The 13031-nt window shown below is 41.7% G+C and overlaps 1 protein-coding gene across 2 annotated transcripts in view; it reads left to right on the plus strand.

Annotated features, from left to right (window-relative positions):
- The first annotated feature begins 4133 nt into the window (after positions 1 to 4133).
- BBS7 (Bardet-Biedl syndrome 7) overlaps positions 4134 to 13031 on the plus strand; it is a 32509-nt gene continuing 23611 nt past the window's right edge. Inside the window, exons 1-5 of one of the 2 annotated variants that reach the window (XM_037058598.1) lie at positions 4134 to 4344; positions 5650 to 5715; positions 9175 to 9237; positions 10817 to 10992; positions 12433 to 12619. In XM_037058598.1, the coding sequence (XP_036914493.1) occupies positions 4309 to 4344; positions 5650 to 5715; positions 9175 to 9237; positions 10817 to 10992; positions 12433 to 12619 (528 nt within the window). In that variant the 5' untranslated portion in view covers positions 4134 to 4308. The remainder of the gene's footprint in view (positions 4345 to 5649; positions 5716 to 9174; positions 9238 to 10816; positions 10993 to 12432; positions 12620 to 13031) is intronic. The other variant, XM_037058599.1, reaches the window with a different exon arrangement.

Below are 13031 nucleotides of genomic sequence, written 5' to 3' on the forward strand. Positions count from 1 at the left end.
TAAAAATTAGGTCTTAATGATTTTACTGTTTTATCTCATGCAAATGGTCTTCACTTTAACTGTCCGCATTGACATCACGAACAATGACAAGCCATTGCAGTTAAAGGCCCAATTACTGCCATTTTTGTCCATTTGAGAATGAACTGTCCTACGTCTTTGCACTATCTGTTTGCCTCCAAGAGACTGTGAGGAAGCTCCTTGGGGACAGGGACCACGTCTCACTCATCTTTGCGTCTCCAGCATCTAGAACAGTGCCTGGTACAAAGTAGGTGCTCAGTAAATGTTGCTGAAACCAACTGAATTAACTGAACTGCCAACTAGATACAAATACAAGTACAAGTACAAGTACAAATGCCATCACTATGTAGAACACCTTCTCTTTTGTCCAAGCGCTGAAGGGATTTTTTAAAAAAATAGACACTGAAGACATTTTACAAGCAGCTGTGACTTGGTTGGGTTTTCTTAGAATTTTTGGCATCACTAATGATCCTAGAATCTTTGAATCCCAAAGGAAGAATTTGACAATGAAATGGGTTTGTAGAAAATATAATTATGTTACATATTTAAGTTTCATAGAGTTGTTCAAAGCAACACATTAAAGATTTTTCTAAAGTATATAGTGTTTGTTTTCTGTCTTAGACTGTCATTTGTTGCTTTTCAGTCATGTGACTTTAGTCAGTGGGATGGCGGATTTTATAAGGGGGCCCTATAGGGTTGTTATTTTCTTATAACCTCCTGATTTCTGCCTCTGATGCTTTAATGCTAAATAAGGCATCGACAGCTGACTTCCTGCCTTGCTCATTTGCTCCTTTCCAAGTTTTGGAGGGCAAGCTCACGGCCAGAAACAGGGCAGAGCAGTGGTGGTGCACCCGGAGGGGGCGTGTCCTAGCATCACCAGGTGGGTTTCCTTTCCCTTGGACACCTGTCTTCGCCCTTGCTTCCAGGGATCGACAGCCTTTCTCTGATGAAGGCATTTCAGTTATACTCTCTATGCAAAACAGGTTGTGCTGTGTCTGTATTTGAATTCATGCAGACATTCTGTAACTGAGCTGGACACTGGTATTAGCTACAATGCCTCCTCATGACTTTAATAGGAAAGGGGACAAAGGCCAGTAAGTTCCCTGTCTCTTCACAGACCCTAAAACACTCAAAGCAGGTTTTTTGGGTTTTTTGTTTGTTTTTAAATCCAGGTAGGTTTAGATGTCTCACAGAGTTAGGCTTAACACCCTGATCTCTTCAGTCTGTCCTGACAAGTCTTAGAGGGATGTGAATCGTGACCACACCTCAAAGACAGTTTTACAGGCCCCAGCCACCAACTACATACGTGACATTTAAAAAAACCATCACTCTCACGCTGCGAGCTCTCTAGATACGAAGACAAAAAGGAACACAAAACAAAACTACGTAAAGCTCTTTCAAGACAATTTCTTAATTTCTACTTCTTGGGATTTCAAACAATTAAAATTAAGAAAAGAACTTTATACCTTTTTGCTACCGTTGTGGACTATTTCATGAACTTTTGTGCTATTCTAATAGTACTTTGTCTTAAGCATTTTTCAAACTTCATGTATTTCGTGTTATGCCTCAGAACTGAATAAAATATTGAATTTTTTCCTTGTTATATGTTGCTGTAGTAGTATATGAGAACAGTAAAGATATGGAATTTCCATAATGGACAATATTCTCGGTCTTACACTGTTGTCCAGGATTCCAATTGTGGGCATTTTTGAACAGAATATTGAGTAATATTCCTGATTGGGAGTTGGGGAAATGTCAAATGGAAACATGCCAGATTCTGCCGGAGACATTCAGCCCAGGGTCCTCAGGGTCTGGAGGAAAGATAAAGCTCATAGCATGTCTTCAAGCCCATGCCTCCCGTGACCGTGGAACCCCAAACACAGAGCAGGCATGCCCCTCCCTGTTACAGGCTGAATCGTGTGCCCTTTCCCCAAGTTCATATGTTAAAGTCCTGGCCCCCAGAGCCTCAGAATGTGACTGTATTTGGAGATGGGGCTTTATAGAGATGATTAAAATGAAGTCGTTAGAGTGGGCTTGATTTGATCTGCCAGGTGTGCTTATCGGAATAGGGATGAGGACACAACCCTGTGGGAAGACCAGGTAGGACACAGGTTGAAGATGGTCAAGGAGAGACGGCTCAGGAAGTTGGTTTGATTTCCTACCGACACCTTGATCTTGTATTGCTATCTAGTTAGATCCTATAAGAAAATGAATCTCTGTAGTTTAAACCACCCATCTTATGGGACTTTGTTATGCTGGCCTTATCTTTCCAATCCCCCTAAATTCTATAGATTTCTAATTCAATTCTGTGTTATCCTATCTCCTCTATGGCTATTTTTCAATTTACTTCTAAAGTTCATCTGTGTTTTCATTGAGTCCAATATATATTATCCCCAATTGCTACACAGCTAACCCATTTCAGGGCATTATTATTTTACTCTCAGAAATTGTCTGTAATAACTTGGAACCTAGGCAAAACCTCATAACCTTCTGTTGGAAATAATTTGTCTTCCTAAGAGGCACCTCTTCTTAGGGGTTTAATCCGTGATTCACAGTCATGTGTGAACTCTTCCTTAGTAGATCACAGAACCCGGGAAAGGGACAGCATCTATTCATCCACAGTGTTTCTGTAGGCAGAGCATGCTGTGTGCACCGAGGCAGGACTGATGGACAGAAGTCGAGGAATGTCAGCTGTAGGTCACATGTGGGTCACCACAGGGCACAGCAGTCTGAGGGTCCCTGAGGCCTTTTCGGGGGGGCTGTGGTTTTGAAACTATGTATTCTCAGAACACTAAAACATTTTAGTTTTAGAAATAAATGAACAGTAGTGTTCATTTATTTTCCTCCAAAAGCCATGTGGGTTAATACTGCTGGTACTTCAGCATGAATCAAAGCAGGGGTTTCAAACCGAGTACTAATCTCTCTTCTTCACGCCCACATTGGCAGGAAACAAAAGTTTCAGAGAAAAACGTTCACTATGAAGCAGTAAAAGTAGATCATTTTAATTTCTGTCTTGAGTATCTTTTTAAATATTCTGGGTGATGATATGGGAAGTATGTATAAAGCGTTTCTACCAAACACCAAAGTACATTAGTTGTCTCAAGGAAAAAGCACTGGTGTGATTATTATTTGGGTTGCCAGCTGAACTCATTGCTTTGTTTTCCCAAAAGCACAACTGACAAATTGTGATCATTCAAAGTCTGATCATTCAGACTTCGCTATTTGGCATGCACGTTCTTATGAACTGAAGAAGGAAACATCATTTCATGGAAGACAATTGACATTTGTTGTCAAAGCTTAAAATTTGAGCCTTGACTCACAAATTAGAGTTTCACAACATTCATATCCACTCTCTGAGGTTGGCCGCTTTTCAATACTTCAAACCTTTTCTGATGGAATCATTGGTAACAGTAACAAAAGGGACTTTGGGATGTTGCATGGTGAGGCCTCCTTCCACATTGCAACCAACATTCAAAAACTACCACTCGTTGATTTTGGACCAAATGTTCTTCATATACTTCAAAAAATCCACACATATACGATTAGACTGAATGCAGAAGTCAACCCGGCAATCCCCTATTACTATCCCAGGGGACAGTAAACAGATTTGCAAACAATGCTAGTCTTTATGTTTTGTATTTTGGAAAATATTGTTATTTTTCACTACAATCATTCATGCAATGATTTTATTGTTTTTAAATTTCATCGATACTTTCTAATATGATAAATATCAATAGATAACTCATATAAACAAAAGGTCTATGGGTTGCTCCAAAGTTTTTAAGAATGTTATAAAGGGATCCTAAGACCAAAAGTTTGAGTACTGCTGTTATTAGCTGACGCCTATAACGATGCAACTTAATTCCTTGAGGGATCCCTTTGCAATGTCTGAGAAATAAGCACGAACTTACCCGTCTTCGCATCAATCCTTTACATCGAAAACGACTTGGAAGTGTGGCTCTGGACGGCAGTGCGGGTGGAACCAGCACGGAGTCTCCGGTCTCCCTGGAAACCACCGTTCCCGAGCTCAGTTCTTCTCCGCCTCTGATTGGAGCAGGTCGGGAGAGGGGCGGGGCTCCCCCTTCATCGGGGTCCACTCGAGTTAACGTATTGACGTCACGCAGGACGCCGCTGCCCCGACACCTAGCGTTTGTGTTTGCGCCTTGGCCACGGGAGCTGGGGTCGTACCTGAGAGGGGACGACAGCAGTGTCCCCTCAGAGGCCTGGGGCCCGGCAGCCCCTGTGCGTCCGGTCCCGGCCGGAGCAGTCCTGCGCGTCCTAGCCGCCGTCATGGAGCTGCATTTGCACCGGGCGGATTATTTACAGGTAAACCCGAGGGGGCGGGGCGGGCCGGCTCCCTGCGGGATGCGGTCAGTCTCCGCACTAACGTCGTTGGGGTCGCGGGACGTGGAGCCGGCGGCGACCCGCGGAGCTGGGAGCTGCCCTCGGGTCGCTCTCCTCCCGGGCAGCTCCGGCTCCTCCGTGACCGTCCACGGGGACTTGAAAGAATGTGGCGCCTCGGGCCCCGACGCGAGCCCGCACCCCTCTGACCCCGAATCGGCGTCCTCCCTCAGCCCCTCCCCGGAGCGCCCCTCACTTCGTACAGTTGTCCGGACCCCCAGGCCAGACACGCCTAATCCCCGCGAGGATCCTCAAAGTAGGCCCTGCGGCCGCGGAGGAGCCGGGGCTGGGAAGCGGCGGTTGCTATTAGAAACGGCCTCCGCCTGCGGAGCCGGCGGTCCTTCGCTTCCTGCGTCCGCCCCAGGGGCTCGCACTGCGGGTCCCGTTCGGCTGCCGGGGCGCGCGCTCGCCCGGCCGGCTGCCCTTCCCGGGAGTCTCGCCGAGCACCCGCCACCTTGCTGGCGCCCGGCTGCAGCTGCTCGCCGCGTCCTGCCGCGCTGGTCTCCTGAATGCCTTTGAATTGGTCCCCTCTTCTCGGTCCTCCAACCGCCCCTCCCTCCAGCCTTCTTTCCTGGGCCTTGCCAGATCGATTTTTCAAACCCCAATCCAAACACACCCTTTTAAACTTGAACACCCTGGCGCACGGAATAACTGGGAGGGCTGCAGCCTACATGCACGCGTTCGCGACGGCCGTTTTCCCCAGCTTGCCCCCAGCTCTCTGTGCGGGCTCGTGGCTGTTGCCCCGGGGTGCCCTTTTCGTCTTCGTACCTTCTGTAAAACCATCTTTGGCATCAGTTTTACTGGGCGCCATTGCCATCAGGATGTTTTAGCAAAACTCTTCTTTGTTGCATTTTTAATAAGTATCTGAAGGTGTTTAAATCACTTTACAAAAACTCTTTAACAACTGTACGAACTAGTAAAAGAAGACTTCTGGAAATATATTTTTGTGAAGTATCTTGTCAGTATTGGCGCAATTTTTTTTCTTTTTTCTTTTGGCTTGACAACATAAATTTCGACGAGGGTGAATTTTACATTTTGGGTCTGTTTCCCATCTTCTGACGTTTGCGGTGTATTTCATTAGGTAAATTCATTGCTGGTAACAATAACTACTTCCTATCACTAAGCATTGCAGTGAAAAACAGAACTGTGATCTGACTCTGTGGATCTCTGGGCAGCGACTCAGATCACAGATGGGCGAGGGCACCCACGGGTGCCGCTGTGTTCCATTAGGTGGGAGTCACTGCTCAGAAGACCATGAAGCTGCTTCCTGCCGCCCGGCACAGAGCCACGCAAAAGGTACTGTGCCCTCTCCTTAGCTTTGACCGGTTCTGCCCTCTCCTTAGCTTTGACACAGGCCAGGGTTGCGTGTCCTTCTTTATGGGTAAGTTGCTCCTTTCGACACGGAGATGAATTTATTTATCCAGTAATTTGAACAGAAGTTGGGATACCAAGGGACATTTACAAATCGTAATCTTCTTAGACGTTATTGTATACAGTTGGTAAACAATACAAGCAAACTTAATTAAAACTATATTCCGTTTTCCTGGAAATAATTTACTCTGTGTGTACATGTGTGCCCCAGGTTGTGTATGTGAAGAGAATGTAAAACACAGTTGAATATAGAGAAAAATGCTTCTTTAAAACTTGATCATATTTTTAAGAGCAATTAAGTATTTCAGTGTTCAATTTTACATTTAACCAACAATATTGATTTTTGTAGATATATTGATCTTATGAGGTGAGACAAGACAATTATCATTTCTTAGTAGACTACTAGGATGTTTTCATAGCCAGAAAATAAATACAATATCCTGATACATTAACATTTGTCAAGATAAATCAACAGATTTCTGATTGTCATTTATTATATTCAGTCCACTATATCAGCACATCTCAAACTTTTAGGCCTTAGGACCCTTTTACACTCTTAAATTATTGAGGATGCCAAAGAACTTTTGTTTATGTAATTATATCTATCATAACTATAAATACTTACTATATTAAAATTCAAACTAAGAAATATTTAAAATATTACTCTATTTTAAAAAATAAACACACCTATTACATGTTTATGTAAATAACATCTGTATGAAAAATAACTTTTCAAAGACAATTTAAAGAGAATAATAGCACTGTGTCACAGTTTGCAAATTCTCTCATCTGGCATAAGCAAAAATTCTTGGATTCTCTTGTCTGTTTTCCTGTAAGTTTGCTGTGATGTGTTGTTTTGGTTCAGGTACATGAAGAAAATCTAGCTTACACAGATACATAGTTGGAAATAGGAACATTTCACTAACTTTTAGAGATAATTATGGCTATTCATATTTGATGCTACCCCTACATTTGACAAGTAGGGGTCCCTTAAACATTAGGACTAAAGTGGAATCTCAAACCATGTTGATTAACTTTTCATACTTGGATACAGTAAAATTCATTGGTCCATCTTGTGTTTTGAATGTATCTTTCACTCATGCATGAATTTATAGCATTCTGTGCTAGTCATTGGAGATTATTGTCCCTTTGAGTTATACGAATCTTCCAAGTGTTGACACATTTTATTATATATCAAGCATGTCACATCTGCTAGTGTCACTGCTAGTCTCCTCAGAAAGGTGAGCAGTGTGACAACTACTGGGGCAGACACAGGTCTCATGGGGCAGACACAGGTCTTCCAAAGCATGGGCTCAGCCAGAAGGTTCATTTGTTTTTTTCATAAGATGGTTCTGCTAGTGCTTAGTTGTCTTTAACTTCATTCAAAACAATTTTGTTAGATTGTATAGTGACAGCTGTCCTATCAGTGCACATTTAAAAAATATCAGAATTGGTGAATTTTTGTGTGGCCATTTGAATATTAAAGGTGGAAGGAAGCAAGCAACATTTTTGGCATACAGTGTTTTACTATTTCAAGAACGGAGAAAACACAGCTAAAATGCAAAAAAAGATTTTGCAATGTATGGAGAAGGTGCTGTGACTGAATGTGTCAAAAGTGGTTGGCAAGGTTTCGTGCTGGAGATTTCTCACTGGATTTCTCCACAGTCAGGTAGACCAGCTGATAGTGATCAAATCGAGACGTTGAGAACAATGACCATTCTACCATGTGAGAGACTGGTCATTAAAATTAAAATTATTAAAATTATTGGTGAAAATGAAAAATGTGTCTTTTATTTTACAGAAAAAACAAAACAGAATTTTTGGCCAACCCAGTACTTATTTTCAATTGAAAGCTCAAACTGTACCATATCAGCAAATATTGTCAGTTGTTTTCCTTAGAAATAACAAGCTCACTTCAGTTGTTGGTTGTTCCTTCATTCCTAAACGGGGTGTTTCTTGGAAAAAAGTGAGTAGTTCAGCTCCTCACGCAGACAGTGATACAGGTGTTTTTCCAGAAGAGCATTTGGGTGTGCAAGAGAAGTGTGCAATGTGTACTTCCTAGTTTCTCGCACTAAATGTTAAAAAGACATGTGTTCAAGGGTCAAGATTTAATAAGATTAATCATTTTCATTCTTCATCAAGGATATTCTTATGAAACTAGATTTTTTCTCCTTCTCAAATGGTGATGAAGATTGTAGATTACCAATATAGTTTGGTGTCATTATTGTTTCTTGTCAGAGACCAGTAATTTTACCCGTCATTACTTCTGTACCATCATTGCAAATATCAACCTAGTGAAAAAGGAAAATAAAGACTTAGAAAAGTACTGTTGACCAGGCAGATTTCCCTGAAGGTTCTTGTTGCCTTCCAGGTGTTGAGGAACCACTCTTTGGGAACCCTTGTGGTAATTGTCTTACAGATTACTGAAGTAGCGTATTGTCAGAAATTAAAACCACAACTATGTCTTTTTCCATCGTTTCAAAGGTCTGTGAATCTGAATATATAAACATAATTATTTGTGAATACTCACTGTTCTAGGGAGAGAGCCCACAGCCTCCATCAAATGCGCAAAGGGGTTTGTGGTCCCCATAGAAGGTGAAGAATGAGTGGCCTGGGAACAAAGTCTGCACAGTGTCAACTGTCCTACTGCAGTATTGTTATACTTGAGACCTGTTTTATACCCTAACACTTGGCCAATGTTTTATGTTCCTTTGTGCTTAAAAAGAGCATTTATACTTTAATTCTTGGGATGAACAACTTATTTACATACACACTCACATTCTTAAATGTATAAATATGTTCATGTATATTAGATCAAAGATAATTGTTAGAATTTCTAACCTCTTACCTTTTGTCTTCTTGTTATCAGTTTTTGAGAAAGATGTTAAAATCTTCCTCTTCATTTCAGAATAATTAGTTGGTCACATTCAGTAATTGTTGAAGCTGAGGGATGGATATATGGGAATTCATTATATTCGACTTTGCATATGTTAAAATTTTCTCATTAAAAAGGTTTTAAAAATATCAAATAGGTCAGTCACAACCTTATTTGGTAATGTTTTGAAAATCAATCTTAAATTGTTCTTATGCTCCAGTTAAGGGGAAAAACGTTTACCTCCCTGACACATCGGTCCCTAGTCTCTCAGTCTGTTTACGTTTAGGGACAGAACAGGTGGCCTGCTACTTCCACAACAACTCTGCATGCACTTCTCTGGCTGTTTCCTCTAACTCTCTGGAAGATTATTTTTTCTGGGGGTGTCCTAGATTTTCTGATTTCTGCTTTTAAAAATCATAATTTATATGCTGAGAATATTGTTTTCTCCATACATAGTTAGTAGGGAATAATAATCATAATAATTTTAGATTCTCTTCAATGTGTTACAGGTGGTTATTGGAGACCATGATGGGGTAGTGCTGTGCTTTGGCATGAAGAAAGGAGAAGCAGTGGTATGTGCGGCTTATTTCCAGGGGAAAAAGAGGAGTTTGTAAAAGAGAAACACACTACTTAATGAAGAATTTTAGGTTAAAAATGTTCTGAAATACAGTAAAACATGGGTTGTAAGGGAAACAGTTACGGGACAAGGCTACAGCCATCACAAGAGTCACTGCCAGCTATTTGTAGAGCGCCTGTGGCAGCCAGGGTGACTTACGAGTTTTCCAGGCTGTGACAAATGACTGCAAACCTAGAGGCTTAGCACAGCACGTGCGCTACTGTCTCAGAGTTTCCTTGGGTGGGGAGTCTGGGCTCAGCGTTCCCACGGCTGCCACTTAGACGTCAGCCAGATGCAGTTCCTCTCCCGACTGGGAGCCCTACTCCGGGCTCACGGGGTTGTCCTCGCTGTTGTAGGACAGAGGTCCCCACTTTACAGCTGTCTGTGTGCCAGGATGGTCCTGTCATCATGAAGCCCCCACAGTTCCTTGCAGTGTGGTCCTCCCATGGCCTCTCTCCCAACACGGGGACGCACTGCTTCAGAGCAGCGGAAGGATCTGTGGCCTCTGTTGGAGTGGAGTCTTACAGAGCCAGTGTAGCCTGGAGTGACTGTCCCATAACCCTCATCACCTCATGCAACCTAATCCAGGGCCTGATTATCACGTGGTCACGTTCACAGATCATAGTTTACAAGTGATGGGTTTGAGGTGGGAACTCTCATACGCACCACACTGTATATGGAATTTAGGAAAAGATAAAGGGGGGAGCTATCAGAAACTCGGCGTTTCCATCATTCATAATCCTCTCAGATATTTTAAAGTCACGGGGGCAGGGAGGGGAGGCGAGCAGAAGAATCTGATGGCAACAATAAAGTGAACACTAAGGAAGAAGAAATTAATACTAATGTTTCTTATTAAATGGAGAAATAGTAAGTGAAGGTTTCCAGTAAAGTATCTAGTTCTTCATTTATACTGCTAAAATGTATAACTATTATAAAGAAACCAGGAGAGACTGATTTTTAAAAAGAACTTGAAGTGTACAGACATATCCATTGGAACCAGCTGGGGGATCTTGTTAAAATTCAGATTCTCCTTCTGGGGGTCTGGGGTGGAGCCTGAGATTCTGCATTGTCAGTCAAGTTAGTGACACAGTGCTGCTGCTTGCTGAACCCTACTTTGAGTTGCAGGAGTTCAGATTTTTTTAACTTTATTGTTGGCACTATCACCAACGCCCCTCCCCATTGCCCCTCTGCCCACCTCCACCCAGCCCCACCCCCCTCCCTCTGGCCATCACCTCGCTGTTGCCTGTGTCCGTGGGTTACGCATGTCCTTCGGCTAATCCCCCCACCTTCTTTCATCCAGTTCCCCCTCCCCTAGATTTTAATGATGCCATTGAAATATGTGTGGGAGTAAGTATTCCAAAGTTTGAAGATATTTAACAAAAAACCCCACTGAAGTAAATACATTTCTGTCTAAAAGTATTTCTGTGTAGTAGAATTACCATATTTCCGTGAGTTTAAGATCCCAGCACTTTTACGGTAGAGGAAAACACTAGCAGTGAATTTGCCTATTTATTTTTCCCCAATGATTTTTGCAGGCAGTGTTCAAGACCTTACGGGGGCGGATGGTTGCAAGACTGGAACTAGGAGGCGTTCTCAACACGCCCCAGGAGAAAATTTTTGTTGCTGCAGGGTCTGAGATTCGGGGCTTTACAAAGAGAGGAAAACAGTTCCTCTCTTTTGAAACAAACCTCACTGAAAGCATTAAAGCTATGTATGTTCATTTTCTTTTTTATTTCTCTATATATATTTATAGTATTTTGGATAGGTGACAAACAATTGATTAAGTATCTTAACAGGTTTTCTGGGACATAAAATTGACTAAAGGTATTTTTATTAGTCAGAAATTAAATTTGACCTAGACTCAATATGAAATCAATTGGTTGTTGAAATATTTTTTCTTAGGACTTTTATAATATTTATATATTTGTGTTTGGTTGGTTTCGTTATGATTCGTGATCAAGGTATAAAAGAAAGAAAAGTGAAAGAAATCTCCAGACATTTCGGTTCTGTTTCTCTGCTGCCTCTGGAAGTGGTCGCCACTCTCCCGTCCTTCCCAGCTTAGTTTCCATCCGTTTCACTCTGGTCAACAATAGTGACTGCCTTGGACAGTGTAATGCAAATATAATGCAGATGGATTTCAAAATGAAATTTCAGATCTTGAAAAAGATAAGGAATGTCATCGGGTTGATAGAAATGAAATTAAGAGAACTACTGAAACAGTGTGCAGGGCCCCAAAGTGAGGCTACCCCAAGCAGTAATTAAAGGTGAAGAACTCAGGGAGGGTCGTTACAGGATTAGGAAAAAGCTTAGTATCGAATAGAGTTTTAGATATACCTTAGAGGTGGAGAAATAGGTGAAACCTTCAAGTAAAACCATACTAACCTCTTTATGACCACATGGTAATAGCAGCTGGAAGTGAAAGATACACACTAGTGTGTAGTTTTTGTCAAATTTCAGCTCCTTCATTGAAAACTTAATTTAGTCTTAAGATTTTGGAACATCATTGTGATTATTGCCTAAATTTTATTAAATGTAATTTGAAACAAGTTTATTTTCATTTCTTTTTTCAAGATAAAATTCTAAGGAAGGCATTTTTTCCATTTTTTCTACTTATCATTTAAAGTAGATTATCTTCAAATAGCCTTTTCTAGGCAACACTGTGTTGTGGTAAGAAAGTTAACTCTGCAGTTAAAAAACGACCTGAGTTGCAATTCCCTCCACTGTCCACTAGTTGTGTGCTAATATTCTTCACCCGGAAAAAGGGATAGTAATGGTTCCTAATTCACAGTGATTCATACAGGTGAGTCACTCAGGACAGTGCCTCGCACGTGGTGCACATCACAAACAGTTACTTTTGGCACACTGTTTGTCTTCAGATGCAGAGTTACTATCTTGACTTTGTTTTCAGTTCTGACCTTAATTTTTGAGAAGCCCGAGGCCTTTTAAGATCCTCATGTTCAGTTGTAAAATCAGTGTTGGACCAAAAGCTAGAAATAAAGTGGGGGGGGGGGATGGGAAAAAAACTGTTCATTAAGGCTGTGATACAATGACAGTAAAACTGTGTGAATAAACTTCTCATTTCCAAAATATTAGATTTTTATGCTTATTTTAAAAAAATAAGGATGTTTTAAAGTACGCTGGATGTTCTCAGGCACGTATCCGGCTCGGACCTCTTCCTCAGCGCAAGTTACATCTACAGCCATTACTGCGACTGCAAAGACCAGCACTACTACCTTTCAGGTGACAAGATCAACGACGTCATCTGCCTGCCAGTGGAAAGGTTGTCTCGCGTGACACCGGTACTGGCCTGCCAGGACCGACTGCTCCGAGTTTTGCAGGTAGCTGCTATTTGCACTGTTACAGTTTTTCCTCATTTGGGTCAATGGGTATTAGTGAACAGTGTCTTCTTGAGATAAATTGATTACTACCACTCTAAATGTCCTACTTAGAATTGTATCTGGGAATTTTAAAAAATTTTAATTGATAAACTACTTTTTTTTTTACTGAGGCAAGTGTGTTCAGGTCTTTGGCGAGTTGTTAGAGAGGCTTATGTGGAAAAAAGGGTGACGTCCCCACCTGCGTGATTTCTGAGCTAACAGGATCGGAATGGAGTACCTGCTCAGCCTTTAGCATAGTTTCCTTTTTAGTTTTTATTTTATTTTTTCATCACCCTCCCCTCTCCCAACAAATCAAATCAAAGGAGAGGCTCTTGGATTTTACCAAGAGGTAGTTGAGATCAGGGTTGTGTCA

This window comes from Sturnira hondurensis, unplaced genomic scaffold, assembly GCF_014824575.4.
Source record: "Sturnira hondurensis isolate 20B ecotype Veracruz unplaced genomic scaffold, ASM1482457v3 Scaffold0010128, whole genome shotgun sequence".
Lineage (NCBI taxonomy): Eukaryota > Metazoa > Chordata > Mammalia > Chiroptera > Phyllostomidae > Sturnira > Sturnira hondurensis.